The sequence below is a fragment of the Choloepus didactylus genome, chromosome 17, assembly GCF_015220235.1.
Source record: "Choloepus didactylus isolate mChoDid1 chromosome 17, mChoDid1.pri, whole genome shotgun sequence".
NCBI classification, from domain to species: Eukaryota; Metazoa; Chordata; class Mammalia; order Pilosa; family Megalonychidae; genus Choloepus; species Choloepus didactylus.
In genome coordinates, this window is record NC_051323.1 from 17,343,091 (window position 1) to 17,370,610 (window position 27,520).

General features: G+C 54.8%; 4 protein-coding genes and 1 long non-coding RNA gene across 9 annotated transcripts; 3 read left to right on the forward strand and 2 right to left on the reverse strand.

Annotated features, from left to right (window-relative positions):
• Positions 1-5,787: 5,787 nt before the first annotated feature.
• On the forward strand, positions 5,788-7,348 carry LBX2 (ladybird homeobox 2). Its single transcript, XM_037806425.1, has 2 exons — positions 5,788-6,001; positions 6,975-7,348. Exons 1-2 carry the CDS (start codon positions 5,788-5,790, stop codon positions 7,346-7,348), a joined length of 588 nt encoding a protein of 195 aa, XP_037662353.1.
• Positions 7,349-9,312: 1,964 nt separating this feature from the next.
• Positions 9,313-17,661, reverse strand: TTC31 (tetratricopeptide repeat domain 31). Of its 3 annotated transcripts, none has more exons than XM_037806870.1 (13): positions 17,036-17,661; positions 16,782-16,870; positions 13,722-13,824; positions 13,387-13,616; positions 13,112-13,195; positions 12,676-12,732; positions 12,485-12,565; positions 12,195-12,377; positions 11,813-11,864; positions 11,634-11,724; positions 11,402-11,543; positions 11,138-11,239; positions 9,313-10,958 (listed from the first exon to the last, which is right to left on the reverse strand). In XM_037806870.1, the coding sequence occupies exons 1-13, from the start codon at positions 17,073-17,075 to the stop codon at positions 10,578-10,580; spliced, it is 1,635 nt and encodes a 544-aa protein (XP_037662798.1). In that variant the 5' UTR covers positions 17,076-17,661; the 3' UTR covers positions 9,313-10,577. The 3 variants fall into 3 exon arrangements, with proteins under 3 accessions (XP_037662798.1, XP_037662797.1, XP_037662799.1); XM_037806869.1 differs by having other exon boundaries at positions 9,313-10,961; XM_037806871.1 differs by lacking the exon at positions 17,036-17,661 and having other exon boundaries at positions 9,313-10,961; positions 13,387-13,494; positions 16,782-16,869.
• Positions 17,155-23,363, forward strand: CCDC142 (coiled-coil domain containing 142). 2 transcript variants are annotated; one of them, XM_037806867.1, is made up of 9 exons: positions 17,156-18,383; positions 18,617-18,703; positions 18,783-18,950; positions 19,092-19,222; positions 19,296-19,415; positions 22,095-22,209; positions 22,425-22,602; positions 22,732-22,931; positions 23,078-23,363. In XM_037806867.1, exons 1-9 carry the CDS (start codon positions 17,336-17,338, stop codon positions 23,332-23,334), a joined length of 2,304 nt encoding a protein of 767 aa, XP_037662795.1. In that variant the 5' UTR covers positions 17,156-17,335; the 3' UTR covers positions 23,335-23,363. The 2 variants fall into 2 exon arrangements, with proteins under 2 accessions (XP_037662796.1, XP_037662795.1); XM_037806868.1 differs by lacking the exon at positions 23,078-23,363 and having other exon boundaries at positions 17,155-18,383; positions 22,425-22,559; positions 22,732-22,911.
• LOC119512288 lies at positions 17,781-23,000 on the reverse strand. Its single transcript, XR_005212356.1, has 3 exons — positions 22,343-23,000; positions 18,872-18,963; positions 17,781-18,692 (listed from the first exon to the last, which is right to left on the reverse strand). It is a non-coding gene; the product is annotated as an uncharacterized LOC119512288 (long non-coding RNA).
• A 587-nt stretch (positions 23,364-23,950) lies between the features above and the next one.
• On the forward strand, positions 23,951-26,760 carry MRPL53 (mitochondrial ribosomal protein L53). Of its 2 annotated transcripts, XM_037806873.1 has the most exons (4): positions 23,951-24,085; positions 24,212-24,426; positions 24,538-24,650; positions 24,759-26,760. In XM_037806873.1, the coding sequence occupies exons 1-4, from the start codon at positions 24,083-24,085 to the stop codon at positions 24,893-24,895; spliced, it is 468 nt and encodes a 155-aa protein (XP_037662801.1). In that variant the 5' UTR covers positions 23,951-24,082; the 3' UTR covers positions 24,896-26,760. The 2 variants fall into 2 exon arrangements, with proteins under 2 accessions (XP_037662801.1, XP_037662800.1); XM_037806872.1 differs by having other exon boundaries at positions 24,068-24,426.
• The last annotated feature ends 760 nt before the right edge of the window (positions 26,761-27,520 follow it).

The window sequence follows — 27,520 nt, forward strand, 5'->3', positions numbered from 1 at the left end:
CCCATGCCAGCTCCTCCTAGTGAAGGGAAGGGCTTCTGAGAGCGGTGCACTCAAGGTGTCCTAGTCTACAGGTGGTGATGGTGATAGGGGGGCTAGCGTTGAACAGTGGCTGCTGCAGAAACAGAGAATGATGTTTTAAAGAATAATGCAAAAATTTGCACTATGGTTCTATGACCTGAGGAATGAAGAGAGCTAAGAGTCTAAAACACAGCTGAGGGGCGGGGAAGACAAGGGTAGTGAGAGTTGAAGGCCTGGCTGTCTGCACAGGGACTCAGCAGTCCTTCTTGCAGGGGGGCTGGGTGAAGCCAGGGCAAGGAGAGGGTCACTGAGAAGGAGAGAGAGCTGATGTGAAGAGGAGAGCAGGGAACAAGTGGGGAGCAGCAAGGCATGAGTTCCACTGATTAATTCAGCAAACATTCCTAGTCTGTACAAACTGAGACAGGGTGGCAGAATGTGCACTGGGCACCTGAAATAAATCCAGCTGGTGTCCCTATTCTACAGGCCTCCCAGACAGCGGAGTAGCCAACTGGAGCCAATAACAGATGGAGGTGGAAGCTGGGAGTTTTTGAGGGAAGCAAACGGGGTGCTGCTGAATCTGGGACATGGGGATTAAGTCTCAGTCTGGGAGGGTGCTGTAACAAAGTAGCGCAAACTTGACAGAAGTTTATTGTCTCAGTTCTGGAAGCTAAAAGTCAGAAAACAAGATGGCAGGGCCATCTTGCCTCTTCTGTTTCTGGGGGCTCCAGGAATCCCTGGTGTTCCTTGGCTTGCAGCTGCAGCACTTCAATTTCTGGCTCGGATGTTGCATGGCATCCTCCACTCTGTCCGTGTCCCTTCTTATAAGAACACCAGTCACTGGATTAAAGGTCCAACTTAGTCCAGTAGGGTTAAGGGATAAGATGACCTCATTTAACTAATCCATCTGCAACTACCCTGTTTCCAAACAAGGTGACATTCTAAGATACTGATGGTTAGGGCTTCAACATATCTTTTGGGGGGAAGCAATTCAACCTGGAGCAGGCAGCATACATGTCTCCAGAACCCGTTTAAAGCTTAACTCCTGTGCTGGCTGAAGTCTGATTCCACGTTGTGCATAGCTGGCAGCTGAAGGCCCTTGGCTGCTAGGGATGGAGGCTGGTGGCAGAGGATGGTAGGTGGTGGGAAGGAGTAGTGAAGGCAGCCTGAAGGATGGAAAGAGTCCAGAGCTTGCTGGAAAACATGAGCTACTCACCAGCTGACCTGCCATCAGGGAGCTCTTTTCCCACACCACAATCTACCTGGGCTTCCTGGAACCCACCAGCCCCTCACCCTGATGAAGCTGTAGGCTAAAGGGGAGACGCTGGCGAAAAGGCTGCAGAGGCCAAAGAAGAGTGCTCGGGCCTGGGTGGAGGCACATCCAAGCCCCATGGGGCAAGATTCCTTCCTGCCACGGTCTCCAAGATTCCCGAAGCTTTCCTTATTTCTGGGCCTCCTGCACCTGGAATGCTCTCCTCCCTTGTCCATACTGTGCTCATCCTTCCAGGCCAACCTCACCTCCTCCAGGAAACCCTCCCCCTGCCGGAATCAGAGCTTCTTTCCTCGCCTTCGGGACGCCTCTACACGAGCATACAGCTCAAGGCTTTGTGTTAATTATCTCTATCCCAGGGCTCTCTGCTCCCTTCCTGCCGACTCCCAGCTCTTGCAGGCTCCGCGGCCCACGGGAGCGGGCCATCCCCAGACTGCTCTCAAGAGCATTTCCTAGGAGTGACTCCGGGGCGGAGGCGTGGGCCAAGGGGAGGGAGAGCAGAAATGCCCCTGGGGCGCTTTCAGAGGCCAGGCAGCTGCAGGGATTGGGGATCCCTCCGACTGGGTCTCCTCCCAACGGGGCGGCCCTCGGGCTGGGGCCTGGTGGCAGCTCTGAGTGCAAAAGACCCCGTCTGAAGATTAGGGGCCCGGAGACCTGAGGACCAAGGCTTGAGTTGGAGCCTTCGAGGACACACGATGACGGAAAGCGCTGATGGCTGGATGCGCGCAGGGATGGCGATCTCGGCTGCCCGGCCCGGCTCCCAGCTCCGCGGTTTGTCTGGCACCAGCGCGGCTGCGGCGGCGGGCCCTCTCCCGGGGTGGCTGTCGCAGGCCAGCTGCTCCCCACGGCTCTTTGCTGGTCTGTGGATCTATTCCGCTCCACCTGAGACCCCATCCCCCGAGGTTTCCATCTGCCCGGGCTAATCGCGCTGAAGTTCTCTTGGGCTCGGCAGCCCAGGGCCGAGTGGAAGGGACGCGACCACCGGGCCACCTCGGTGCGCAGCCGGTCCCCCCGTGGGCCCCCCTGCCTCGCTGGGCTCCCAGGAGCCGGTGTCCGTCCTCACCCGCTGGGCCACTCCCGCGACCTGAGGTCAGCCGATCTTTCCCACCCTTCGGATTTCCGTGGAGCCCCCTCTTTTGGCACAGAGGTTCCTTTTCCAGCCTGGCCAGTCCCTCCTGGTCCTGGTGGGAGTGGGGGGAAAGGGACTTCCCTAGAACAGAGTCTCAGGGTGTCTGCGTGTGTGTGTGTGTGGGGGGGGGGTTCAGGGTACCCAGCCACTCCCCCCTACCAGCCTGCACACCCGCGGGATGGCGGCGGCGGGCAGCGCCTCCACAGCTCGCGCAAAGAGCCGGAAAGCGACAGCTCCGCGGCCCTAGAAGTAATGAAAATAAAATGTAAGTGTCTGAATCGGTTCACTCCGCAGTAACATTTTTCTGAAAGAGAAAACAAGCCCAGGAGGGTGCCAGATGGACGGACGCCCCACCTCACGCTCTCTGCTGGAGTCTCCTCCCTGAACTCCCCCTGCCCTCTCACTCTTGTTGACGAATTTTCCCCAAGGATGGAGTGGGGGGGGGGGCACATCTCGGAGCCTGGCCTTCTTGTCCACCGTCCCAAGGAGGTTATTCTGAGGGCAAGCCAACCCCTTACACACACACAGTTCAGAGGATGCCCGAAGTGGAGAATGTGCAGAGGAAAGGGCATTTAGTGAACAAGACTTCCTGGCCAAGGTCCGAGCTGGAGCGGGTCTGGGGGGTGGGGGTGCGGTGGGGGTGGCGGAAAGAGGAGAGGCGGTAAGCCGGGTGTTGGGGAATAAGCTTCAAGGTTAGGGGATAGGGCTGGAGGAATGAGGAACGGGAATCTGAGAGGGAGCAACGGGGGGAGGTGTGAGAGTGCATCTTTAATTGGAATGGGGCGCCTTCCCCCGCAGTGAAGGCGGAATTGGGGCTCTCTAGAAGGGGAAGGAGCAGAGAACCCCGAAATGTCTGAAGAAGGAGAGGACAATTGGAAAAGGTGGGAGACGAGGGATTGCCTGACAAGAACAAGGAAGAAAACCTCTGTGGGTGGCTCTGGCAAGGACCTCCGCAGTGAGGGTTGGTCCCCGGGGCGGGAGGTGCGGCCGGAGGAGGCGGCAGAGTGACCGAGCACGCGACAAGTGTCCCAGCTGGCCCCAGAGGAGGGAGAATCGGCGCTCCCAAACTGGGATGGGAAGGGGGAGGCTGAGTGCCCCCCCCCCCCGCTGCCCAGATCCCAGGTTTAATCTCTTAATCTTCCTCATTAATCACTCACCCTCCTCCAACCCTCCCTCCGCGGATCCGGTTTCTCCCCAGATCGAGTTCCAAAGGCTGTGCTGGGGAAAGCCCCCTCCTGTGGCCCCGCGACCGTCTGGACTGGCCCGCGGGACGCCCCTGGTGGAGGCTCTGCTGTCCGTAGCCTCCTCTGTTTACTAGTCTCCCCTTCCTCCCCTCCCCGCAACTCACGTCCGGGGACCGCCCAAGGCCACTACCTGAGCCCGGGTGCAGCGGAGAGAAGATACGCGGGTGAGATGCAGGGTGGTGGGGGGCAACGGCAGCCGGGAGAGCCCCACGCTCGGCAGAGACACACGCAGGTAATTGAGAAGAGAGGTAGGACGAACTTAAAAGCTGCAGGGAGGATGCCTGAGTGAAGGCCCCGGATGTGGGAACCCCTTTAATTGCAGATTGAGTGAAACCAGGGGAAGGTTTCTCACTGTGCCAGGGCAGACGCAGTGAGCCAGGATCTCTCCTGTCCCTGTGCTCCCCTCCCCCCATTAATATCCAATTAACAAGGTCCTGAGGCATCTCAGCTTTCCGCTGTGGCCTGGCTCTGCTCTCTGACCTGGTGGTGGCCCATCCATCTGTGTGTCATTCAGGCCACCGTGAGGGCACTATGTGAGTGTCCAGTGTGTGTGGCAGGGGGCACGTGTTAAAGGTGTCAGAGGGACCCCTTAACCAAGAACACCCCATGTTTTTCTATGTTTGTTGGATGAGCCAGACCAGCTCCTCAGACCACTCAAGGTTTCCCAGAGCAGTTGGTCATAGATCCCATTATCCAAGTGCCTTCCAGTCCTGTCAAGGAGTCTTCAAGTCCAGGGGTCTGGGGTCACCCTGTTTTGGGCCCCCCAATTGTAGACTTTGCTTGCCCCAGGAAAAATCCTTGCCTCACTCGGCCCCCACTGCTGGAGCAGCTGTGAACCGGCAGATGCTCCTTCTTCCTACAATGGAGGACTGTGGGGTGCTCAGTCAGTGTTGGAGCCCAGGGCAGGGATAGGTGGGCCAAAACACATAAGAAATAGGAATGAAAATATATCCCAGGCCTCGGAGTCGGTCCCTGGGCTGGCAGGTCTGCCTCCGAGGGCCTTGTCATGTCTGTCCCAGGGTCTGACTGGGTCCCTGAAGTCCTCCTCACCCTTCTATGGGGAGCGACCCCCATGCTGCTGGCAGTGACCAGCAGTCCCTGGCTTCCCCTGTGGTTTCTGGGCCTCCCCTAGCTGGCAACCGGTACCTGAAGTACAACAGCTTAAAAAGGAGATTAAGACCGACAGATCCACGGAAGGAAAGATAGAATGAGCGGGAAGCCCTGGAGGGAGCCGGTCCTCGCTGGCAACGCTTCCTCCCGGGCAGCAGCGACTGCTCGGGTTTCGCAGCGTCCTCTCTCCCAAGGCCCAGGACTCAGGCCGCTTCTCCGGTGCTCTGAATTCTTAGGACCTCTAAGGGGCAGACAGCCTCACCAGAGGGGCCGCAGTGGACCACTCACCTGCGCTGGTTTCGCCGTTGCGCCCCAAGCTCCCACTATTTCCGGGTGCAATCGCTCTGCCGGGCCCGATCCGCCCAACTCTCGAGCTCCCTACTCTACCTGCCCCCATCCCCGATCCCGCGCCGCGCTAATCACTTCCAGCCTCCAGGACCTCTTTAACAGGGTTCCGCGGGGGTAGGGTGGGAACGCGAAGGCCAGGACTGGGGTCCTGGGAGGAGCCGGAGCAGCTGGGCCTGCTCCTGCACCGCTGCGATCCCAGAAGTCAGCTCTGATCCCCCCTTCCTCAGAACTTTGCAAATCCGCAGCAGTTAGAGCGGGGAAAAGCAATTTTATCGCCGACGAGTTTATGAGCCGGAGCGGCGGCTCAGCGGGGAGCCGGCGGCACACAGAGTCTGGGAGCCGCCGGCGAAGATCCCAGCCAGGGAACGCGCGGGGTCGCGCCCCGCAGTGCCGGCCTTCTCTCCGCCCTCGTCTGTCGCGCTGTTCCTCGGGCTTCTGCTCTCCGCGCTGGCCCACCTTGCAGAAATATCGCTGCGGGGACATCCACCTTCTCCAGACACCCCGCGGCCGGGGGTGGGGTGGGGGCGTAAGAGGAGGGGCACACGGGGCTCCTGCCCGGCGCGGGGGGCGGGTCCGAGACTGGGGGTCCGGATCCCGAGCCGCGCGCCGGGGCCCAGGCGGCCGCAGAGCGGAGCGCAGCGGGTGGCGGGACCGCCACAACCCGGCCGGCCATGAGCTCGGGCCCCGAGCCCCGAACCCTCCGGACGCCCCGGACATCCTTCAGCATCGCAGACATTCTAGGCCGGCGCGTGGTCCCTCAGGCACCCCCTACGCCGCAGCTCCCAGAGTCGAGCCCTGGAGCCGCATCTCCTCTGTGCGCGCTGGAGGAGCTGACTAGTAAAACTTTCCACGGACTCGACGGGCGCGCCCCGCGGCCCTCTGAAGGTATAAGGCGGGCAAGGTCGTGGACTCTGACTTGGCCTTCTCCCTACCTCCTTCCTCCGGGTTCCGGGTCTCGAACCGTCGTTCTCCCCACTCCCCTGACCCCACCCAGCCGCCCTAATCCGCCCCCTGCCCTCAGCCCAGAGGCCGGGACAAGCATCTCTCGCTCTTCATCCCCAGAGCCTTGGGAACCCAACGGGCTGTTGAGAACTGAGCGAACCGTTGGTCCGTTCGCTGTAGGCGGGGCAATCGCAACAGAGGAAGGCCGGAGAGGAGACAAAAGACCTGAGCCACAGCCGGTAGACCGGCGAGTCACAGCAAAGGCAGCGCAGAAAGCTCTGGGAGGCGAGATCTCCCGGCCTCTCCCGGAGGCCAGGTTCAGCTCCAAGCCATTCCCTTCTCCAGGGGGGCGCAAGGATCAGAATGTCCTCGGCACGGCAAAGAGCCCGGGACCCCGAACTCCGCCTTTCTTCGCCCTTTGTACCCTCACTGTCTTTCTTTTGGGCTCGAGGAGGGGGCTCCGGTGTCACTAAGGAAGTGCCCGGCACGACCCACAAGGCTAAGGAAAGGCACGATGAGGGGGTCCTGTTACCCTCACCATGCCCCTACTCTAACCCCGACCGACCCCGCCCCTGGGGCCGCCCCACACTTTTGGCCAAGGGCTCAGAAAGCCTCAAATGGCTGGCCCTGCGTCAGTTATCTCTGGACTGTCCCTTCTTGTCCCACATCCCCTCCCTTCTCCAACCGCTAGACGTCCTTGGCCTGCAACGTACGGTACCCCAGCCCCTTCTGATCTGCTCGGCTCGGCGCCCCCTTCCCCGACCTCTACCTAACCCCTGTGCGGTCAGGTAAAGCACCTCGACTCTGCTGCCCCCGCCCCTCTCCCGCTCGCTTTCCCGGACACCCTCCGGTGTGATCCCCCCCGCCCCAGCTTTCTCTGCCCGGCTCCAGCCTGACCCCAGCCCTATCCCTGCAGGCCGCCCGACCCCGGGCGCTCTAGACCCCGGCCCAGCTGGCCGCAGACGGCGCAAGTCACGCACGGCGTTCACCGCACAGCAGGTGCTGGAGCTGGAGCGGCGTTTCGTCTTCCAGAAGTATCTGGCGCCGTCCGAGCGCGACGGGCTGGCTGCGCGGCTGGGCCTGGCCAACGCGCAGGTCGTCACTTGGTTCCAGAACCGGCGCGCCAAGCTCAAGCGCGACGTGGAGGAGATGCGCGCCGACGTGGCCTCGCTGCGCGCGCTGTCCCCGGGAGTCCTGTGCCGCCTCGCGCAGCCAGACGGCGCCCCAGGCCCCGGCCCGTCTGACCCCGGGAGGAACCCGTCTGACGAGGAGATACAGGTGGACGATTGAGGGCAAAGCTCCGCGCCCTGTCCGGGTTCCCGGGTGGAGGGGGGAGTCGAGCCGGCCCCCTCCGGCCCGCAGTCCGGGCGCCCGCCTTCTCCAACCGTTGAGAATAAAGTGAGACTCCGCCGCAGCACGCCTCATTCCCCGCGCCCAGAGTCAGTAACAGCCCCAACAGCTATGGTTGCGGGAGATGACCCGCTGCGCTGTTTCCTACAATCCCATATCAACCCCTTAAGGTAGGTGATAACAATTATGCCCATTTGACAAAGGAAGAACCCCGAGGTCAGGATTTGAAGCCACCCTTCCAGTCGGCCTTCAACCCTCTGCTCCGTAGACACCGGCCTGGGGGAAGGGGGCTGGGACTCTGGCGGTGGCTGCGGAAACCCCTCCTCCTCTACTGGCCGCCTTTGGTCGCGGGGCTCCCCGAGGCCTTCGTTCCGCCGCCGCCCGGGGGGCCTCCCTGGTTGGTAACATCCCGGCCCGCCCGGAGCGGCGGCGAAGGGCCTGACCCTTTTCCCTCTCCCACCTTTGGTCATTTGTTATTGCGGGTCCGGACCCTTCTCTCCGTCCCCACCGATAGAGACACGGGGAGCGATGGGCGCCCTGAGACCTCTGCCTGGCACCTGGGTCGGAAACCTTTCCCATCTCGACGGTGGCGGCGGGAAGGCCCGGCCAGCGGATGCGGAGCTTGGAGCAGCCACCTGGCCCCGGAGGCCCCAGCCCAACTCCGCCGGCCGGCGTTTCTGGGATGCGTTTACTCCGCCGGTAACAACCCCCCGGAAGTGTGATGGGGCGGGAAGTGGAAGACTCGGCGCATTCCCTGTCCCCGGCCTTCCGGTGGCTCCGTGTCAATCGGGCGGCCTTCCTATGATCCCCTCGTGCCTCGTCCCACGGGCGCCCACCCGCTCTCAGGGAGGCCCTGGGAATAATTCACCAAGGGTTCCAGGGGGAGGCGCTGCCGGGGCAGCTGGGGCCTCGGCTGCAGTTGGAGAGCCCAGGGGAGGCCATTCCGTGGAGGGAGAACAGGGCTGGGGGGCAGAAGGGGACCTGGTGTTTTCAGACAATAGCTACCACTCAATGAGCACCATTCCCTGTGATTTGTTTTAATCCCCACAATTACCCAATGAGACAGAAATAGTTTTATTCTCACTTTAAGGCTAAAGAGATGGAATCACTGTAGATACTTGGCCAGGTCATGCAGCCAGTAAGTGGTGGAGCAAGGGGCTCACCAGCTTGCTCTCCTGACTCAGGAGTCTGTGCTTTTGGCCCCTACACTTCTGGGCCCAACTGAAAGGAGAGGGTTTACAGAAAGAGAAGAAAGGGCCCAAGGGAGGAATTTTATTGCACTGTAGACACAGCAGGGTTTTTTGAGTTCTTAGGGAGGAGAGATGCAAGAGCAGTGCTCAGGGCAGGTTCATCTGGCTGTATGTGTGGGTAGATATAAATGAGGAAGGGAGCATTATCTCCAGCAAGTACAGAGTAAGAACTGAGAGAATGAGGGACCAGACTTGGGGGAGGGGGTTGTTGCAGAAGAGGAATCAGTGTGATTCTCCAGTGACAGCAGCAGATTTGCACGAGTCGATGGTTTTGCAAATCTGGGCAACTGGAAGAAAAAGGTACCAAGGACAGAAACGGACACTGACCACTCATTGTAGAACTAAGAATTTGTCAGCCATTATGTTTGTAAAATATTCTTTGCACCAGCATTGCCACCCCAATACACAAGTCACATGCGTATACCACCCCTGGTTCCTGTTGAGGGCCCCTGCCTTATTCTCTTTATCACCCACTCTCAAGGTTTCGGATTAGGTCTGGGGTGGGACCTGAGAATTTGTGTTTGCAAAAAGTTCTTGGGTGATGCTGCCACTGCCGATTCAGGGACCATACTTTGAGAACCACAGTCCCAGGAACTCAGTATTTTGTGAATTTATGCAGTAATTCACTCATACCCCTCTTCCCACTGTGAGAATCAAGAATATGGATGACAATTGCAGACAAAAATCCATTTATTTAGCACCCACTATGCGTGCACCTCTTGGTAGACGTCGGCCCATATGTTCTTGTTCAGTCCTCACAACAGCCCTGTGAGGTAGGGACTATCCCTATTTTACAGATGAGGGAACTGAGGCTCAGATGCTGATACCTGCCCAAGGTGACCCAGCTAGTAAATGGCAGACTCCAAAACTGATGTTCATCCTGCTGGCAACATTAAAGGGCCCACACCATAAAACAAGAAAAAGAAGTTGGCAAGGTCCTATACAAAGGTGTTTTCAGCACCCTGTCTACAGGCATGAACAGTGTTGAGCAAGTCCCACAAAGCAGCAAGAATTGTTTATCCAGATGACCCCTCTGGGAAAAATTCTGAGTGCCTAAAAGCCCCCCACAGACCCACACTTAAATGAGCTGAGAGTCCCAAGCAGGGCTAGGGAGGAACCAGCCAATGACAGCTGCCAAGGGTCTTAGAAGACAAACCAAAGGGAGGCCATGATTCTTAAGCAGGAAATAAAGAATTATAGCGTTATTTGGGGCAATGACCTTTGGTGGAAAAACTATGGATAAATTCACAGGGGGAAAGACTATGTGACACTGATGATACCCAGAACCGGGATGGAGAAAGAGGGTGGCCCCTAAAGGTGGTGGCAGCCTGGGCACCTCCCAGGGTGCCATTCAGCAGGAGAGGCACAGTGGGGACTGTGGGGTGTAAGGGCTCTGTCTGCTCCAGGCAGGGGCTGCTAAGGGGCTTCCCAAACGCAAACCCTGGATGAAGCCTCTAGCAGGGGAGGAGGTGAGCATCCAACCCCGGGCAAAGGAGAGGCCAGAGTCTGTCCAGAGACACAGGAAATGGGACATGAGGGGCTGGGAGCAAACTAGGGGTTGGAGCTGGAAGAAACAGGGCAAGCACTGGGGTTAGGAAGAAACTGAGCATCCAGCAAGCTGAAGGGGAGAAGCAGGCCATACTCATCCATGACCCCTTTCAGCACAGAGCTCTGGCTGGTGAATGAATCCCACAGGGCCAAGAAGCCAAGCAAACCTGAAGATGCCACCTTGCTGGGTCCAATAGAGCTAAAAATCTGAACTTCTCTTGCGCCCTGGAGGACTTTAGTTTTCCTTATGGTCCCCAGCAGAAGCCATCTGCTTGAGAACCCGGGAAAGGATGTCTCAGTGGATGTGGGCTTCTTTCTGTCATCAGGGGGTTCTCTGTGGCAAGAGGGATGTCCGCCAAGGGTGCCCTTCACTATGGCTTTAGAACACAAGGTCTTGAAAGATGCGGTGAACTGCTGCCACCTGGGTGGCCCTGCCTGCGGGATGCACACACGGCCTTCCCCTGAAGGACAGACAGGTCCTCCCTCACCTGTCCTGAGGTAGACCCCTTTGAGGGACCCTGGAGATGCAGAGGACGGGGTCCTCTATTCTGAGCCTGGGGGAAGGTCCAGTTTGGGGGGCTCAGGTGACATGGGGGATAATGCAAAGGTAGAGTTAGAAGACCAGTGGCCCTGGGGGCAGTGATTTGAGGGGGTCTGAGAGGGAGCAGGCTGGGGGCCCCTGGCTCAGCATGGGGAAATGGCTGGGGGAACTCGGGCAACAGAGGTTGCCTACGGCTTCTTCCTCGCTGATCCTGCTGAGAAGGGAGAGAGGGGGGTACCTGAGACACCTCTCAAACAGCACAGCCCATGCCCCTCATTCCACCCATTCCTGCCTCCCCCATCTGAGGCAGAAGGTGGCACTGCTTGGCACCCACATCCCAGCCATTTCTCCGTTGCTTCCTCAACAAGGCGGTGGGCCTGACTTCCTTACCAGAGCAAGCTGGAGAAGGCAAGAGTGGAGCTCCCGGGCTGCATCAGGCTGGGAGCTACCTCTCAGAGTCTCCTGGAACACAGCAGCTGCCTCACTGAAGCACTGTGGTCCCAGAGGAATTGGAAAGAGGCAAGTTTAGGTGTTAGGGGTAAAGGGACTTAAAGCTGCCCCCTTCCCCAAACTGGCCCTTTCATCAATGAAGACCCCAATCTCCACCTCATCCCATCCAAATCCCTCCTCTGCTTCCAACCTCAGACCCGTTACCTGCAGGCCCATGAGGGCCTTGCCCAGGCGGAAGAGGCCCCGGGGCCAGCCAGGCTGCAGGGTGAGGGCCACCTGGGCATCCGCCAGGGCCCACACCAGCTGACCCAGCCGCTCATGGCAGAAGGAGCGATTTCCAAATAACCTGGCAAGGACCGAAAGTAGCCAAAGGTCAGGGTCCTGAACTCTGTGCCTTGCCCTGACCTCCCAGCACGGAGGTCAGGCCCCCACCTACCGGTGATCCCGGGGGTTGAGCTTCAAGGCCTGGGTGAAGAGGACCACAGCCTCCTGGTAGAAACCATTTTGGGCAAAGTTGGTACCCAACTCTGGGGAGGAGAAAGGGTGGGTAGGAAGGTTCCGATAGGGCTACACCAGGGAGAATGAAGTGAAGGGGGAGAAAAAGAGGAATCTCACTTGCCAGCTCCTGGCTCCGCTGTAAGGCCGTGGCCAACATTCCTGGAGATGCCTAGGGATGGGGAGCAAAGTCAAGCAGGCCTCAGGACCTCAGCCTCCCTGAATCCTTCTCCTTTCTTCAAACAGTTAACATTGCAGTGAGATCCCCTGACTCATGTGTTTCTCACACCAGCCCTGCAAGATGGTGTCAGCCCTGTCTTCCCACAGAGCAGAATGCCCAGGGTCAGGACAATGGTGACAGAGCCTGACTCCAGGTCTCCTGGGCCTAGGGCTAGAGAATTCCTTCTATGGACACCCCCTGGACCCTTAGATCTTGGGACTTCCCAGAGCCCTCTGGCACCCCTTCCAGGGGTTCTAGCTGAGGTTCTTCTGCCCACCTCACCTCTGTGTTTGGACTCTCCTCTCTTGGAGGACTCTCAGTCTCTTGGCCCACCTTCTCCTGTGGGCCCTGGCTCCTGCCTTGGGGCTCCTGGCTCAGTCCCTTCTTTCTTTGGACAATGGGGGACCAATCCCCAACCTTGCGCAAAGCCAGAGACACAAAAGTGCTCGATAGATCCAGTGAGTCCTGTGGGCAGAAAGGAAAGTTGGGAGGGGAGGGGGATGAAGTATGTTCTGGAGTAGGGGGAGAAAGGGGTGGGCAGAGGCCAAGAAGAGAGGGAAGGGGGCTCTCACCACTTCCTCATCACACTGTCCCTGAGTTGGGTTCCTGGGGCTGGATGGGGGGCTCCCATCCCCATCTGGGATGGCCTCGGCCTGAAAGGAAGGTGGGCAGGTAGAGTTGGGATCACCTTGAGCCGCTTATGTTCTCAGCCCCACCTTTCTGGCCCTCGGTGTTCTTAGGACACCTGCCGGTAGATACTCACCTTGGGCTCCCCGCCACACTGCTCCAAGCGTTCCTGACGCTTTCGTTCCTTTTGACGCTAAGATGATAATGATGATGACGTGTTCTGAGTACTTATTATGTCAGGTACTGGACTAAAGGTTTTATATACATTATCTGATTTAATCCTTGCAATTCGATGAGGTAGATATAATTATCCTCATTTTACAGGTGAAAATACAGATACGAGAGTCACCAGCCAGAGGTCTCACAGTAAATGGGGGAGGCAGGTTCCACCCCATGCCTCCAGAGCCTATGCTCAGCCCCTGGGGACTCTCCAGTCCCTGAGCCCCTTGGGGCCTCCTGGCAAAAGGGTCCACTGCAGGCCACCCTGAGCTCTCTTCTGTATCCTCACAAAGCTTTCTTCTTTCCCTCCCCCAAATCCCTCTGGGCTCCCACTCCTTCTGCCTTCCAGCCACCTTCTTCTTGAGTCGTTTCTTCTCTGCTTTCTGCTTCACGCGCTCCTCCTCAGCCACTAACTCCTCAGCCAGGCGGTTGGCTTCCTGGAGGAGGGACGGCAGGTGCCAGGAAAAGAGAAAGAGAGATAGGGAAAGAGAATGAGAGAGAAAGTGAGAGGGAGGTCAGCAGTATGGGAGGATCCTGAAAGGTACAGATTAGGGGAGAATGTAGGGATGGGAATTTGGGGGTTGACAGAACCCTGTGGAAAGGCAAAGCCCCTTCCTGAGAGTCTCACCTCTTCAGTGACCAGGAGCTTCTGGGGCATGGCCACCTGCAGCAGGCTGTCTGAGCCACTGGGGAAGGAGGCAGAGGCAGAGGGGCTTTGAGGGCAGGGCTTAGCCCCCTGTAGAGGGGACAGGAAGGACTTTCGGAGACCACAGTAGGTGCCCAGTCCCTCAGCCCCCCTGCCCCTGTCACTCCGTCCAGACGTTCTCCCCTCATCACAGAAATGGTCCAGGAGGTAATCTGTCCGGAGAAGGAAAGTGGGACGTCAAGGAAGGGAGCATCTGAGGGCCAGCCCTCCCCAGGGTACCAGCCTCCATCCCTGGGCCCGGTCCCTCCGCTCCCCACCATGGTGCCAAAGCTGCAGCCGCCCGCTGCTCCCATCCACATGGATCTGGTGCAGGCCCAGGGTATCACTCTCCTCAAGCCGGCGAAGAAAATCCACTATGTCCTGGGAGGAGGAGGGAAGTGGAGGCTGGTGTTGGGGGCAGCTCTGGGAGAGAGCCCAGCATGGGTAGCGTGAATCCCTCCACCATGGCAGCCACAAACCATTCACCCAGGCCAGGAGATCCTCATACCCTGACTTCTCCCACCTCAGGACCTCAAAATCTGCTACCCCTAGCTTTCGTTGTGTCTCACCTCCCTTCACTACTGTCCTGCCTTCCTGAGGGCTCTGTGTGGCATTCAGACCAGCCTTCTCCACCAGCCAGGATCTCCTCCCCTTCACCTGCCATGTCGAGGCCCCTGGAATGGAGACCTCTTACCTGCTTTTCCAGCTGTGCCCCTGGTTATATCTTTGAAGCTCCCATATAACTCACACTGGTGATGCCTTGCACCTCAACAAGTGCAGCAGCTCCTGACTGGCCCCTCCACTGCACCTCATCTGTATCTCCCCAGCACCCCTCTCTCAGCAATTACTCTCCTACTCAAAATCCTCCAGGAATCCCCACTGCCAGGGCAACAGACAGGATTGAATCTATCTCCTTAGCCTGGGATTTGGAGCCTTCCAAAAAGCTAGCTAGCTCCCTTTCCAACCTTCCCTTGCAATCTTCCTCTGCTTAGCTGCCTTGCTCCCCCAGCCATCAGGCTCCTTTCAGCTTTAGAGCCTTCCTCCAGATATCTTTGGATCCCTCCTGGCTCTGACCTCCATCACTACTACATCTTGTCTTCCCTTCAAGGTCTGGTTCAAATTCCAACTCCTCTCAAAGCCTTCCCAGACCCTCTGGTCTCCAGTTATCTCTGTTCTCTGTCAACCAAGCTACATTCGCATAGTCTGGGTCACACAATTTAGAATCTCATTATTCATTGGTTTTTATTGCTCTCTTAATTGGCAAGGCATCATGGAAATTGAAAGAACGCTCTGCTGGAGTAGAGCTGTTGCATCCTGGTCTTGATTCTGCCACTGCTTGACTGTGTTATTTTGGACAAGTCATTGAACCTCTCTGGACCTCAGCTTCCTCATCCATAAAATGAGGCAGGCCTCTTCAAGGTCTGGCCCATACATTCTATGGTTCTGATGAGAGCTGTTTCCTCAGTGGAAGCTTTGAAGAGTGGGAATCGTCATGTCCCTGTGCAGCCTGATCAGGTCCAGAAGCAGAGCTGACCCTCACTAGATGGTAGCTGACTGACTGAGAAACTTAGAAGCCACATGAAACTCTGAGCTGCTAAAATAATCCATAGGTAGGACTTCAGATCATTGGGGTATATTCAATTTTTGTAAATAATTTTAGGTCTAGGGCTCCTGCCAGGGATAGTCATGACTCAACAGCATCTTCATATACACCACTGGGCACATGCATCAAGTTTTATTCCCAAATTCAATTTCCTGGTGACAGGATGTGCCCTCCACAGATATACACTGTCTTTTCTGTATCTTCAATCTCTCTCCTCCATTAGCCCAGTCCAGCTATTTTTGAAAAAACAAAACAAAACAAATACCTTATTGACTCGACTTTCCCCAAACGCACAGTCTATGCTACTCCACATGGCAATACATGATCTGGTCCCCCAATACCTTTCTGAATCATCTCCTACCCTTTCTTTACCCTCATCTAGCCACAGTGTTCTCCTTTGCAGTTCCTAGAACACACCAAGTGCATTCCCATCTCAGGGGTTTTGCCCTTCCTATTGTCTCTGCCTAGAGTGCTCTTTCCCCAGTGAATGGCTCTCTACTTTATCTCTTCAGCTCTCTGCTTACATGTCACCTCTTCAAGGAAGCCTTCTCTAACAACCTCTTTTTCATTCTTTTTAAATTTTTATCATGGTAACGTAATAAAAAAGAGCACCTCCCAACTCCATCCAATGTTCCCTATCATCCTTCCTTGCTTTTATCTTCTTTGCATGTTTTGCATGCTATATTGTTTGTTTGTTGACTGGCTGCCCCCACTAGCTACTTCTAATTCACTGTATGAAGGAATTTTTATCTCTTTGGTTTACTGCTGTCTTCCCAGTGCCAGGAACAGTATGGCACATAGTAGGTGCTCAATAAGTGTGTGCTAAATGAATGAACAGAGGCGGAGAGTGTGGTGAGGGGGCTTTTCTGATAGAGCTGTCTGAAGAACTTCGTGTGATACAGTGAGTTTGGATTTTATCCTGTCAGTGATGGAGTTGACCTAATCTAGGGAGTGAAAAGCTCAAATGAAAGAGTGTTGGGAAAGGAATGAGTCCGGGTTGCAATGTTTAGTTAGCAGGCCATTACAACTGTTCCAGCCAGAGAGAATGAATTATTGAACTAGGGCAGTAGTAATGGGAGCAGGAATGGATTCAAAGGACATTTTAGAAGTAGATTTTGGTGAGGTAAAAGAAAAGGAGTATTAAAGAATGATTCCCATCTTTCTGGACTAAGCAACTGGCTGGAAGTTTGTGTTATTAACCAAAATTGGGATAAGAGAAAAAACAACGAATTTGTAAAGACAGGGTACCAACTTCTGGACGTGTTGAGCTTGAAGTTTTAGAGATGACCAGGAAGCAGTTGGAAGTATAGCTTCTCAATGCTCTCAAATCTGATCCTGTTCTCCCTTAATAACCCTATCGCCTACTTAAGGACATCCAAACCCCTGTGCCAGACAAGACTTTTCAGACCACTTGCTACCTCCTCTCCAGCAGCATCTCTCTTACTGCTCCAACCAAGCCCTCCATTCTGATCGCACTTCACTTAAGTTCTTTTAACTTTTCCTTAAGTTGAAAGGAAACCCCGGCGTCTTTGTTCATACTGGCCCTGTGTCTATAACGGTCTTCCCCAACCCGCCCCTTGCCGTGAGCTCCTCCAGGGCAGGACCCGGGGCTACGCCTCCCCAAAGTCCCCCAGACGACGGCGCGGCGCCGGCCCCTCGCGGGCTTCAGCACAGGCCGCCGAAAGGAGGCGTAACCAGATAAACAGGGCGGGGGAAGGCTGGGAGTCCCTTTTACCTCACCGCCGTAGTCCTCCGGACTGAATTCCTTGCAGAGTTTGGGGACAGCAGCGACTCCCGGCGGGCAGCCGAGCCGCAGAGGACACTCTACAGGAAAGGAGCGCGGTGCCGCGTCAGGGGTCTCGGGATGGGCGGCCAGCGCCCTCCGCGTGAAGCATAAAATCCCACTGAAACCCGGCGAGCCACAGGGAGACCCAGGTAGGGCCGCCTCTGCCTTTATGGACCCGCTCCCGTCTTCTCACACTCACTCACCTAACTTGATCCGCTCCACAGTCTTCGGAGTCGGCGCCATTTCCTGTCAACAGTCACTCGAAAGTGAAAGATATTCTGGTATTTGATACTAGCCGAAGGGCGGGGCAGGACAGGGTGGGCGGCCATCTTTGTTAGGGGCGGAAGTCCCTGCCTACGGAGCGCGAGAGAGTCCACGACGGTCCCGGCGGCTCCCGGGCCAGAGATGACGGCTCTTGGGATCGGGTGGAGTTCGGGCTACGGAGGACGTTGGGCGGTGCGGGAGAGAGGGAATCGTTAGGTCGGTTCCGGCCTCCCTGCCGGATGGCCCAGGGGTCTCGCTCTGGTGGCCTTCTGCCTCCGCTCGCTACCGTGCCGCCGCTGTGGGCGCAGCCCGGGGGCGCTGGGGAGGAGCCGTGGGAGGGCAGGCGGGCGGGCTCTCTCCCGGGGCGGGTTCGTGGCTGGTCGGGGCTGCCGGTTGCCGAGAGCATCCCCTGCCTGGACGCGCGGCCCGGCGGATCCCGGGGAGAGCAGCCGTGGTGGGCCGGGCCGGCGGCCCCGGGCGAGGACCACGAGGCTGGCTCTGCGGACTGGAGACGGGGGCCCGCAGCGGGCGGCCCGATCCCTCCCGCGCTGCAGCGTCTCCGGGCGGTGTTGCTGCGGCTGAACCGCGAACGGGAGCAGCTCCTCCAGGCCCGGGACTGCGCCCGCCACCTGCAAGCGGCCCTGCGTCTTCTGAGGATCCCCAGTCCCGGCCCCTTGCCCCAACTGTGCCGCGACCTGCCACCCCTCCCTTCCCGAGGGGCCGTCCTGAGAATCGGGCTTCAGGAGACCATTGAGCCTCTGTTCCTGGCGCGCCCCGTCGGACTAGCGGCCCAACGCCTGGATGCTGTCATCGAGATGCAACTTCGCACTCTGGGCCGGGCACCCTCCAGCCCAAGCCTGTCATCCCAACTCGCTGAGCTGCTACTGGCGCTTCCCGCCTACCACCAACTGCAGGGGAAAGCCGTGAGCCACGTCCCAGGGGCAGCGCGCCCTTTCCCCTTGACCCGTGTGCTCCTCCTCCTGGCGGGAGAGCGGGGTTCCCAGGTGGCAGGTCGACTGGATGCGGTGCTCAGGGGATCGGGCTTGCGGAACCAGCTCCGCAGGCATTGCGATCAGGAGCGGGAGCTGCTGCCCGGGCTGCTGGGCCTGGTGCGTGGCATGGGGGCGTCAGCCAGCTGTGGACTGGGACTTGGAGGGGCTGGAGCCCTGTGGAGCCAGTATTGGACCCTGCTGTGGGCAGCCTGTGCTCAGAGTCTGGACCTGAAGCTGGGACCCTGGAGGGAACCAAGGGCAGTGGCACAACAGCTGAGTCAGGCACTGGGTCAGGGTGAGTGATGGGCCTGGGTGGTCATTTGGGAAGGCTGGGGTCGCTTCCTTCTCCCTGCCTGACTACAAAAGCAGGCGCTATAGTTTGAATGCCCTGCAGATTTCAACCATAGGCTTCTGAGCTTTCAATGCAAGGTCTTGCTTTCCACCCATCATGAGCCTCCCCTCTCCCCCATCAGTGGTTGTGGAAAAGGGAGGCCTTGTTTTAGGCTCCAGGGCCATTTCTCCCACCAGCATCCCTGCCTCAGGAGTGTGAGAAGGAGCTGGCTTCTTTGTGCTGCAGCCTACTTCATCAGTCGCTTATCTGGAGCTGGGACCAAGGTGAGAAGGAAGGGGCATTGGGAGGGACACAAGTCCCAGGTTGCCCCTCCCCCATCAGACCATGCCCCCTCATCCTCAGGGTTCTGCCAGGCCTTGGGATCAGCTCGTGGGGATCAGAGCAGTCTCCCCTCATCCCGGGGCGGTAGCCCCTGCTCTCCTACCACTGACCTTTTGCAACAGCTCTTCCCTCCTCTCTTGGATGCCCTTCGAGAACCCAGGTCAGGGTTGGTCGTCTGTCGACCTCCAGGTGAGATGAGGGGCTGGGATAATGGGAGGACAGGAGAAAAATGGAGGATGTCCCCTTTTCTCTTCCCTCTCTTCTAAAGCCTGCCTCCTCAAAAAGGAACTCCATGACCTCTTAGACACTCATTGCCACTCCCCTCCCCAGGTCCTGAACCCCTTGCCCTGGGGCTCTGTACCCTCCAGACTACCTTGCTCTGGTTCTTGGGCAGAGCTCAGCAGCATCTGGCAGCATGGGCCCCAGGTGCCTTCCTGCTCCTGATCCAGAAGGACTTGCCTGTGAGTGACTGGGTAGTGGGGAGGGCAGCAGCCTGGGCTGTGCTCAGACCTTACTCCCTGTTTCCTCCCAAAGCCTCTGTTGCATGAGGTGGAAGCTCTATCTAGTCTGGCCTCAGAGGAGAGCTCGGTCCTGGTCCTGGAGGTGGAGAAGCAGCTGGCCCTGGAGATCCAGAAGCTGACTGCACAGATCCAGGTGAGGAGAGCAGGGGCTTGACAGTGGCAGTTTAAGGCCCTGCTCTGAGTCTAGAGGGGTTGGAACATCTCAGTGACTTGGAAGCTCCTTGGAGTCTCTGCTAAATTTATCTTTTCTTACTTTGTTCATTTTTTTTTTTTTTTTTAATTCTCTCTAACTTTTTATTATGGATTTTTTCAGACCTATATGAAAATAGGGAAGAGAGTATAATGGAACCTCATACTGCCATTACCAAGCCTTAAACAATTATCAAGTGCATGGCCAATCTTGTTTCATCTGTATCTTACCCATACAGTAATGTCAGACTCGCATTTTGTGATGTGAACAGCCACTGATGGTCACTGCCTAGATCCATTATTTCATTAGGGTTGCAAAGCAGTGACTCCCAATTCTCTCATTCCTGCTTCATTTATTAGCTGAATTACTACTATAAAGAGAAACTTGCCCTCATGAATATTTTGATTACTTTTAGGTATATTTTGTATTGAAGACAAAAAAAAACAAGATAAATGATTGACTCTTTCCCTTTACATATTGGTTTTAGATACAATGTTTCCTTCTTCCTAAAAGCTTAATTTCTATTTTTATAAGTTATGACTACAAAAGCAGGCCCTTTAGTTTAAAAACAAAGTAGAATGTTATTTTCCAAGGCTTCTGATGAAAAAAAGTAGCACTTTAATTGCCTCCCACCCACACCTCTGATTCCTGTTCCACAGTGGTAACCTTTGGCTGCTGCTTCTCATATTTTCTTCTCTATTTATGAAGAAAGCTGTTATACTGCTATTTTAAAATTTCCCCATTTTGTACATTATCTATTACTACTTTGGAAGATACTTTTAGTTTTTTTTTTTTTTCTTCTCCCCTGCTCTGCCCAATTTTTTCCTCTTTGCCCTGAGTAGGGGCGTAGCTTTAGAGTTCAGTCCATGATCCTCTGTTTTCTCTCTACATCCCCACTCACCCCCCTGCATCCTCTCTCCCACAGGTGAGCTCTTCTGGGCTCCCAGAGTTCTATCCCAGCATCTGCATCTGCCTGGTGGGCACTTCCACCTCAGTGTACTGCTATCTCGTCAAACTTCACAGTCCCTGAGCAGGCTCGTCATGAGCAGGGTGGACAGTGACAGTCCTGGGAGCGCTGAGGAGGGAAAGCCCACAGTGGGCCTTTGGTTACAGAAGGCTCAGCCCAGGATCTGTGGTTGGAGCTGGTGGCCGCGTGGCTTCAGAGAGCCGGGTACCAAGGCGGGCAGTTCCCAGAGCCTCGGGGGAGAAGTGGGGAGATGGCCTGACCAGAGCAGAGGCTCCCTCTGTGTGTGTGGGGAAGCAGGCTGGGATCAAATTGAAGAGGGCACCAAACACTAACTCAAAGAATTTGGGCTTTATCTCATGAGTGATGGCGAGCTCCCAGAAGAGCAGGAGAGGAACAGTGGAGGTGGTGATAGGAGTTTGAGCTGGCTGTAATGGGCAGGGTGGACGGGAGGTGAAGAGACCAGATATGATAAGGGTCCAGCTCTCAGTGGCTGCCGGGAGAACAGAGCAAAAGTGACAGGCCCACAGTGTGCTCACCTTGTCAACACTGTGAAAAGCTGTCTACATGCTTTCCTTCTCTGCCTGGTGACTGTACTAGTGGGTGCCTGCTTGGGGCTCTCTGTTGCATACAGCAGTAGGGTGACAAAGAAGAATCAGGCATTGTGAGTTCTCCCCACTGCTGGCCTGTAAGGTCCCAGAGGGAAGAACGTCTCGTACTGCATACCTGCTGTCACCCCAGAATGTTGAGTGTGGAGGTTCCTAACAAATGTTGATTGACAAAGAGGTAATTTCCCTGACATAAATAAGGAAGGAGAAGGGGGTCTGGTTTGCAGGAAGAGAGAGAAAGAGTTCAGATTTGGACAGGTTGTTCTCAGGAGATGTACCTACCATGCCTAGGTCCCCCAGCCCCTTCCTCTCGTCAGGCTCCCTGGCATCCAGTCACCTTCTCTTTACAAAGCTGCCACCACATACCCCATTTCTTGGGGTTCCCCTTTGTTGCTATCCTCTCCCCCTCCAAAAACCAAACCAAACAAACCAACAACAAAAACACAGCAAAACAAAGAAACAAAACCGGCCCATGAGCCTTTTCTTGCTTTATGTATTATATTGCTCTGGAGAAATGGAAGTAGGCGTCAAGAATGTTCAATGTGAGGACATTCCAAAGGTTCCTGAATCTCATAAAGTTAAAATAGCCATTGTTCCTGGTATACATGCAGTTACTGCCTCCCTTTAGAAGAATGTCACAATTTTTCCTTCTTCCCTCAGGCTCTGCCCACCTCCAGGTCATAGAGACCCACTCTCTGGCACGTGCTTTAGAACATTCTGGCATGCGGGAGGGAGGTGTCTCACTCTTTTTCCTATTAAAGTTCCTATGTTATTAAATTAACCTCAAGGATTTTCCATCTCTGAACTAATCTGGAGGGGAGCAGAGTAATCCTAGGACATTTGTTCATAGTATCTCTGGGTCCAGACCTCTTAGAAAACCAAATGGAAACAATAGCACCTTTCCTTAGAAAATGCCCTGGTGCACACAATTATGCATATAGTACTGGGGTCTTATGGACCCTAAGTTAAACATCTCAGATGTAGAAGAACATCATAACTTGACAAGCCCTTAACAGATAGGGCCCTTTTACTTTCTCCCTGTCCCCACAGCTCCTGCCTGAAGAGTCACTAAGTCTCTTTTTTCAAGAATGTCATAAACAAGCCATGCAGGGCTTCGAGCTCTACATGCCACGGGGTCGGTACTGGCGGCTTCATCTCTGTCCCGGTAACTCCTCACACCAGCATCCCCTTCCAGGGATCTAAGGGGGTAATAGTGTCCCACCCCCTCCAAATCCTGGCTCCATTCCTCTGTCTCTATTATTATCCCCACCTTCTGTGCCCCCACCCCGAAATCCTACCCTTTTCCTCCAAACACTCCATTTAGAGGTTCAGTGGATCTCCATAGCTTCGTATCCTGCTCTTTGTCTTCTCTCACTGCAGAACTGCCCAGCGTTCCCAGTCAATATGCTCGGTTGGTGGTCCGCACCGTACTGGAGCCTGTGTTGCAAGGACTGCAGAGACTGCCACCCCAAGCCCAGGCCTCCACCCTCGGCCCAGCACTGACAGCCGTCCTGGGTGCGTGGCTCGACCACATCCTCACCCATGGGATCCGGTTCAGGTGGGGAGAAAAGGCGGCAGTGGCAGGGGATGAATGGAATTGGAAGAAGGGTTGAGATGGGGGGGTGGGGGGCAGAGCCCTTTGGAGAGGCAGGAGGGTCAAATGGCTACATTGTACTTTGGCCTTCAGCCTGCAGGGGGCGCTGCAGCTCAGACAGGACTTTGGAGTAGTCAGGGAATTGCTGGAAGAGGAGCAGTGGGGCCTGTCCCCCGACCTTCGCCAGACTCTGCTCACACTCAGCATCTTCCAGCGGCTGGATGGGGCCTTGCTGTGTTTATTACAGCAACCCCTGCCCAAGACACGGGTCCACAGGAGGCCCCCCTATTGCTGTGAGTCACTTCCCTCCTCCAACCCCAGGCCCTCTTTGCTGCTCCTTCTCTTTTTTTATGTCCCCCTACCCCACCCCTCTCTTCACCGTTAAGTCTGGCTTCAGCCTCTCCGCCCAGCCACCTGCCTTCTCCTCCCTCCACACCAGGTTCTTGTAATGAGGTGCAGACCACAGAATTGCCCAGCAGCAGCCTCAACAGCCTGGAGAGCTTGGAGCCCCCTCTTCGGCCTGGACCACCCCCTGCCCAGTCAGCTCAGCTGCTAAGCACACTGTGGGGAGGAGGACCTAGCCCTGAGGCTTACCTGGTGGGAAATCAGCAGGACTGGCTTGCCCTGAGGCAGCACCAGCGCCCACGCTGGCACTTGCCTTGCCTTTCCTGCCTGTGGACTAGTCCTGAACCCTAAGGATTCTGGGACCAGGAGCCAGGAAGTGAGATCCTCATCTCTGGCTGGTGAAGCCTAAACATAAATTCCATATTAAAGATTCTAGAATTAGGAGGTTAGAAGAAAGCACACCTGAGAACCAGAAGTACACAATGTTGGGACTTACAAGTTAAGAATCAGAGATCACTCCAGCACCAGGAATCCAGAGAGAAGGGCAAAACCACAGTTGGGAACCTGGAGGTCAGCATCATTGAGAGGCCCAGGCCTGGCTCTACATCAGTAAAGACATCTCACAGCCAGAAGCTGGGAGCAGGGCTAGAGGCTTGAGTACCACAGGACAGGGAAAGGGAACAGCAATAGAAAGCAGAGAGCCTAAATGCCACTTCCTCTTAAATTCCAAGAGCCAGGCTAAAACCCAAGTTAATTGATCAGGAACCATAGACGTGGAATAGGCATTTCTGCACCTGGGTCAGACCCAAAGGCTGTGTTACCAGCTGCTCCCAGTTACTTTCAGTCATTTGAGAATACTGGGCTGTAGGGCCTTCAGATTTGTATAATCTTCATTTACCTGCATGGGGTTTACCTCTTAGTAGGCGTTCCATCAGTGCTCACTCCTTGGAAGGGGCCAGGATTTAAGATGGTGCAAACCTAGATCTGGAACAACGGGATACGGAAGGGAAAAGGTTGCAGAAGACGAACGTGTTTCTCGAGCCAGGTGCAACGGGGTTTGCAATATTTATTGTCCTCACCGCGGTACAAAGGGCTATTAATGGTAGGTAGTAACTTATTCTGGGCCTCTCGCTGTGTGATCTTCGGAAACCAAGTTAAGCGCGTCCCACCTGTGCCGAAACCGCCTCCCTCCCTACTTCCTTCCTTCCCCCGGGCGATCTGGGGCCAGGACTGCGACAGAAAACCCCTACCCGCAGAGCTCGGATCCCTGCCACAGACTCGGCGTTTACAGCCGCTGGTCGCGGACGTCATTTCCGCCCGCGCGAGGCCTTCCGGAGCAGAGGTCACAATGGCGGTGGTCGCCTTAGCTCGGCTGGGTCTTCGGTCTGTTAAGGAGGTTCGGATTCAGTTCTGCCCCTTCGAGAAGAACGTGGAGTCGACGAGGTACGAGGGGGAGGGAAGGGCTGGGGGCCGGAAGGGGAGCGCCTTCCTTCCCGCCCGCGGTCTGAGCCTTCTCCGTCCGGCGCTGCCGCCGCCGGCCTTTTCCCACCGCAGGACCTTCCTCCAGGCGGTGAGCAGCGAGAAGGTCCGCTCCACCAATCTCAATTGCTCGGTGATTGCGGATGTGAGGCACGACGGTTCCGAGCCCTGCGTGGACGTGCTGTTCGGTGGGTTCGGTTGGGGAATCGGGCGGGAGGGGGCGGCAGGCAGCCGGCGCGCCCCTCACTCCAGCCCACAGTCCCCCTCAGTGCTTAACTCATTTGTTTCTTCCCCAGGAGACGGGCACCGCCTGATTATGCGCGGCGCCCGGCTCACCGCCCAGGAAATGCTCACTGCCTTCGCCTCCCACATCCAGGCCAGGGCCGCGGCAGGGAGCGGGGACAACCCCAGCGCTGGTGCCGGCCAGGGCTAACGGCGCGAACGAGGCCAATGGCAGATTTTAGCCTGGGACTAGGACATTTACCTAAGAAGAGTTTGACTTCATCACTCAAATCACTGGAGGGACTACGGAGCACCAGCAAAACAAACAAACAAACAAAAATAGCCCTGCGACTGCGACCAGTGTTTCTGGGACAAGATCGGACAGGGGTTTGGATGACCATGAATAATTTCACTTTTTTACCATCCCTCGCTGTTTAACCCTTTAAATTTGGCTTCTCCCGCTACTCACAGAAGGTACCTCTTACTCATATTAGTCAAATTCAGTGCTGTTTTACCAGACTGCATCTTTCTGTCTCATTTGCTACTTTTTGTTCAACCCCTGTGGAACCTTTTTCCCTCTTAGATCCTTTTTCTTCTCCTAACCATAAAAGTATACTACCCTTATCCTTTTTTTTCTTCCCTCTATTTTCTGCTGGGGCCATCTCATCCTCTCTCATAACTATCCTGTCCCAGCTTAACTCCTCCATTTTTGTTTGGTTCTCATACCACCTTCTGTGTTACCGTTTCACTGTTCAAGTTGTTATCCTTCTCTCCCAAATCTCACCAACCCTCTTTGTTTGAAATAGAATTGATAACGGTACATGCACATATACTTGTTTCTCCCCTGACTTACCATTCCTGTTCAGGCACTTCATCTGCCCAGCCATCCAGGCTTGAAACCATAGCATTATCCCTGGTTCCTCCCTCTCCATTTCTCTGCATGTCCTGTTAGTAAGTTCAGAATATTCTGTTTTAAATAAAGCTCGTAAAATGTTTTCTCCTTTCCATTCACTCTCCTGTATCATTGTCGCACCCCACCCCTGACCTGATCTCTTTCTTAATTATTTTTGCTGCTGCTTAATCTTATCTTTCCAAAGTACATCTCCCACCACCACCTGCTTGAAAAAACAGTGACGAAAATAGTGTTTTTCATATTGGCTTACCACCCATTAGTGTGGATCATGAAATCAATTTAGGTTGTTAAAGCAGCCTAAAAAAATGTGAAATAGAATAAAAAGTATCAGAGTGCATAGCACATGGTATTGGGAGTATTCTTTTAGGAAATTTGGTTTTAAGGTTATAATCGTGTGTGTGTATATATATTATATGTGTATTTGCATGTACAAGTTACAGTATAAAATTATTTCTTACTGTGGGTTGTTGGTTGAAAGCCATTGGTTTAGAGAAGAACTTCAGAAGGCTCAGCCAGGTAATCAAGGACCTCCAGACACTGGCTGCTGTGTACATTGCCAAATACATTTCCCATGATTTTCCTATAATATGACCATACTGCTTCCCTGCTTAAAAGCGTGCTATCTTCAAAGCATTCTTTTCCCTCTTCCCCCTTTAAAAACAAGAAAAATATCAGGAGACAGTATGTATAATAGTTAAGAGCCAGATCTGCCTGGAATTGAAATCCTGGCTTTACCTTATGTGACATTGGACAGATAATTTAATCTCTCAGTGCCTGTTTCCTCTTTTGTAAAATAGGGATAATAGTATCTACCTCATAGGACTGCTGTGATGATTAACTGAGTTAATACCTGTAAAGTGCTCAGAACCTTGCTGGAAGCAAAGTAAATGCTGTTATCCAAGAAGCCTCATACTTAGTCAAAGAACACTGACAATCTGAATTTGAGTTCTCCATTTCCATAATTAACTGATTTTTACCATGGGATAGTCTTAACCACTCATTTCTCATTGGTATAAATGGGGATGGTTCAAGCATTTCTGTAACTGTGGATTGAGTGCTGGCTGTACTGAAGTGTGCATTTGAGGTTGGGGTTGTCATCTTCTCTGTGTCCTCAGCACGTTTCAGAGTCTCTGAAACAGTAATAAATGTTGAATTTACAAATATTTAACATCTACCTTGTGTGATAGATAATTGTGATTAGATTGGGATATAAAGATGAATAATGAAATTCAGTTATGTAATAAGTACTGCAATAGAGATGTAGACCAGGTGCACTGGTAGCAAGAAAGGTAAAGACTGAGGACTGACAACTGTGTTTGGTTAGAAGGTGACTGTTGAATGAGCAAGTCTGCCAGTGGAGTGGGACCAGGAGTCAGATTATACTGAAATAACGAAGTGGATGTGCAGCATAAAGTATTAGTTTTAGATAATGAGTTTGGATGGGAGGCATGATAGTAGCTAGAGGAGCATAAGGGTAGGGTAGGTTTTTTTTTTTTTTTTTAAGTTGGGAAGAACTTGTGCTTTATGAAAATACCTTTTATATTTGGCTGTTGATAAGAAGTATGACCTAAATTGTGTTTATGAATTGCCATCAGATGTAATGTTGTCTCTTCTAGGTCAACCTGAGGTGCAGACACTACCTCCTTCCCCCAGTCTTCCTTGACCTGGACTGAAGGAATCCTTTTCCTAAGCTCCTTTGCTTCATGAGTTGTAGGGAGAAAGAAAGGGCCATCTCTTAAGTGCAGGCACCAACATTATGGTCCTGTTAGGGTTCCTCTAGATAAGGAATCCTAGGATGCGTGGAGGTATTACTTATCTGAAGTCACAGGTGTTAGGTTCAGAGCCGTTCACGGATTCACACAATGCAGCGAGTCAAAATTTAAGTATAAAGTTTAAGATTTATTAGAGGAAGAAAGCAGGTGG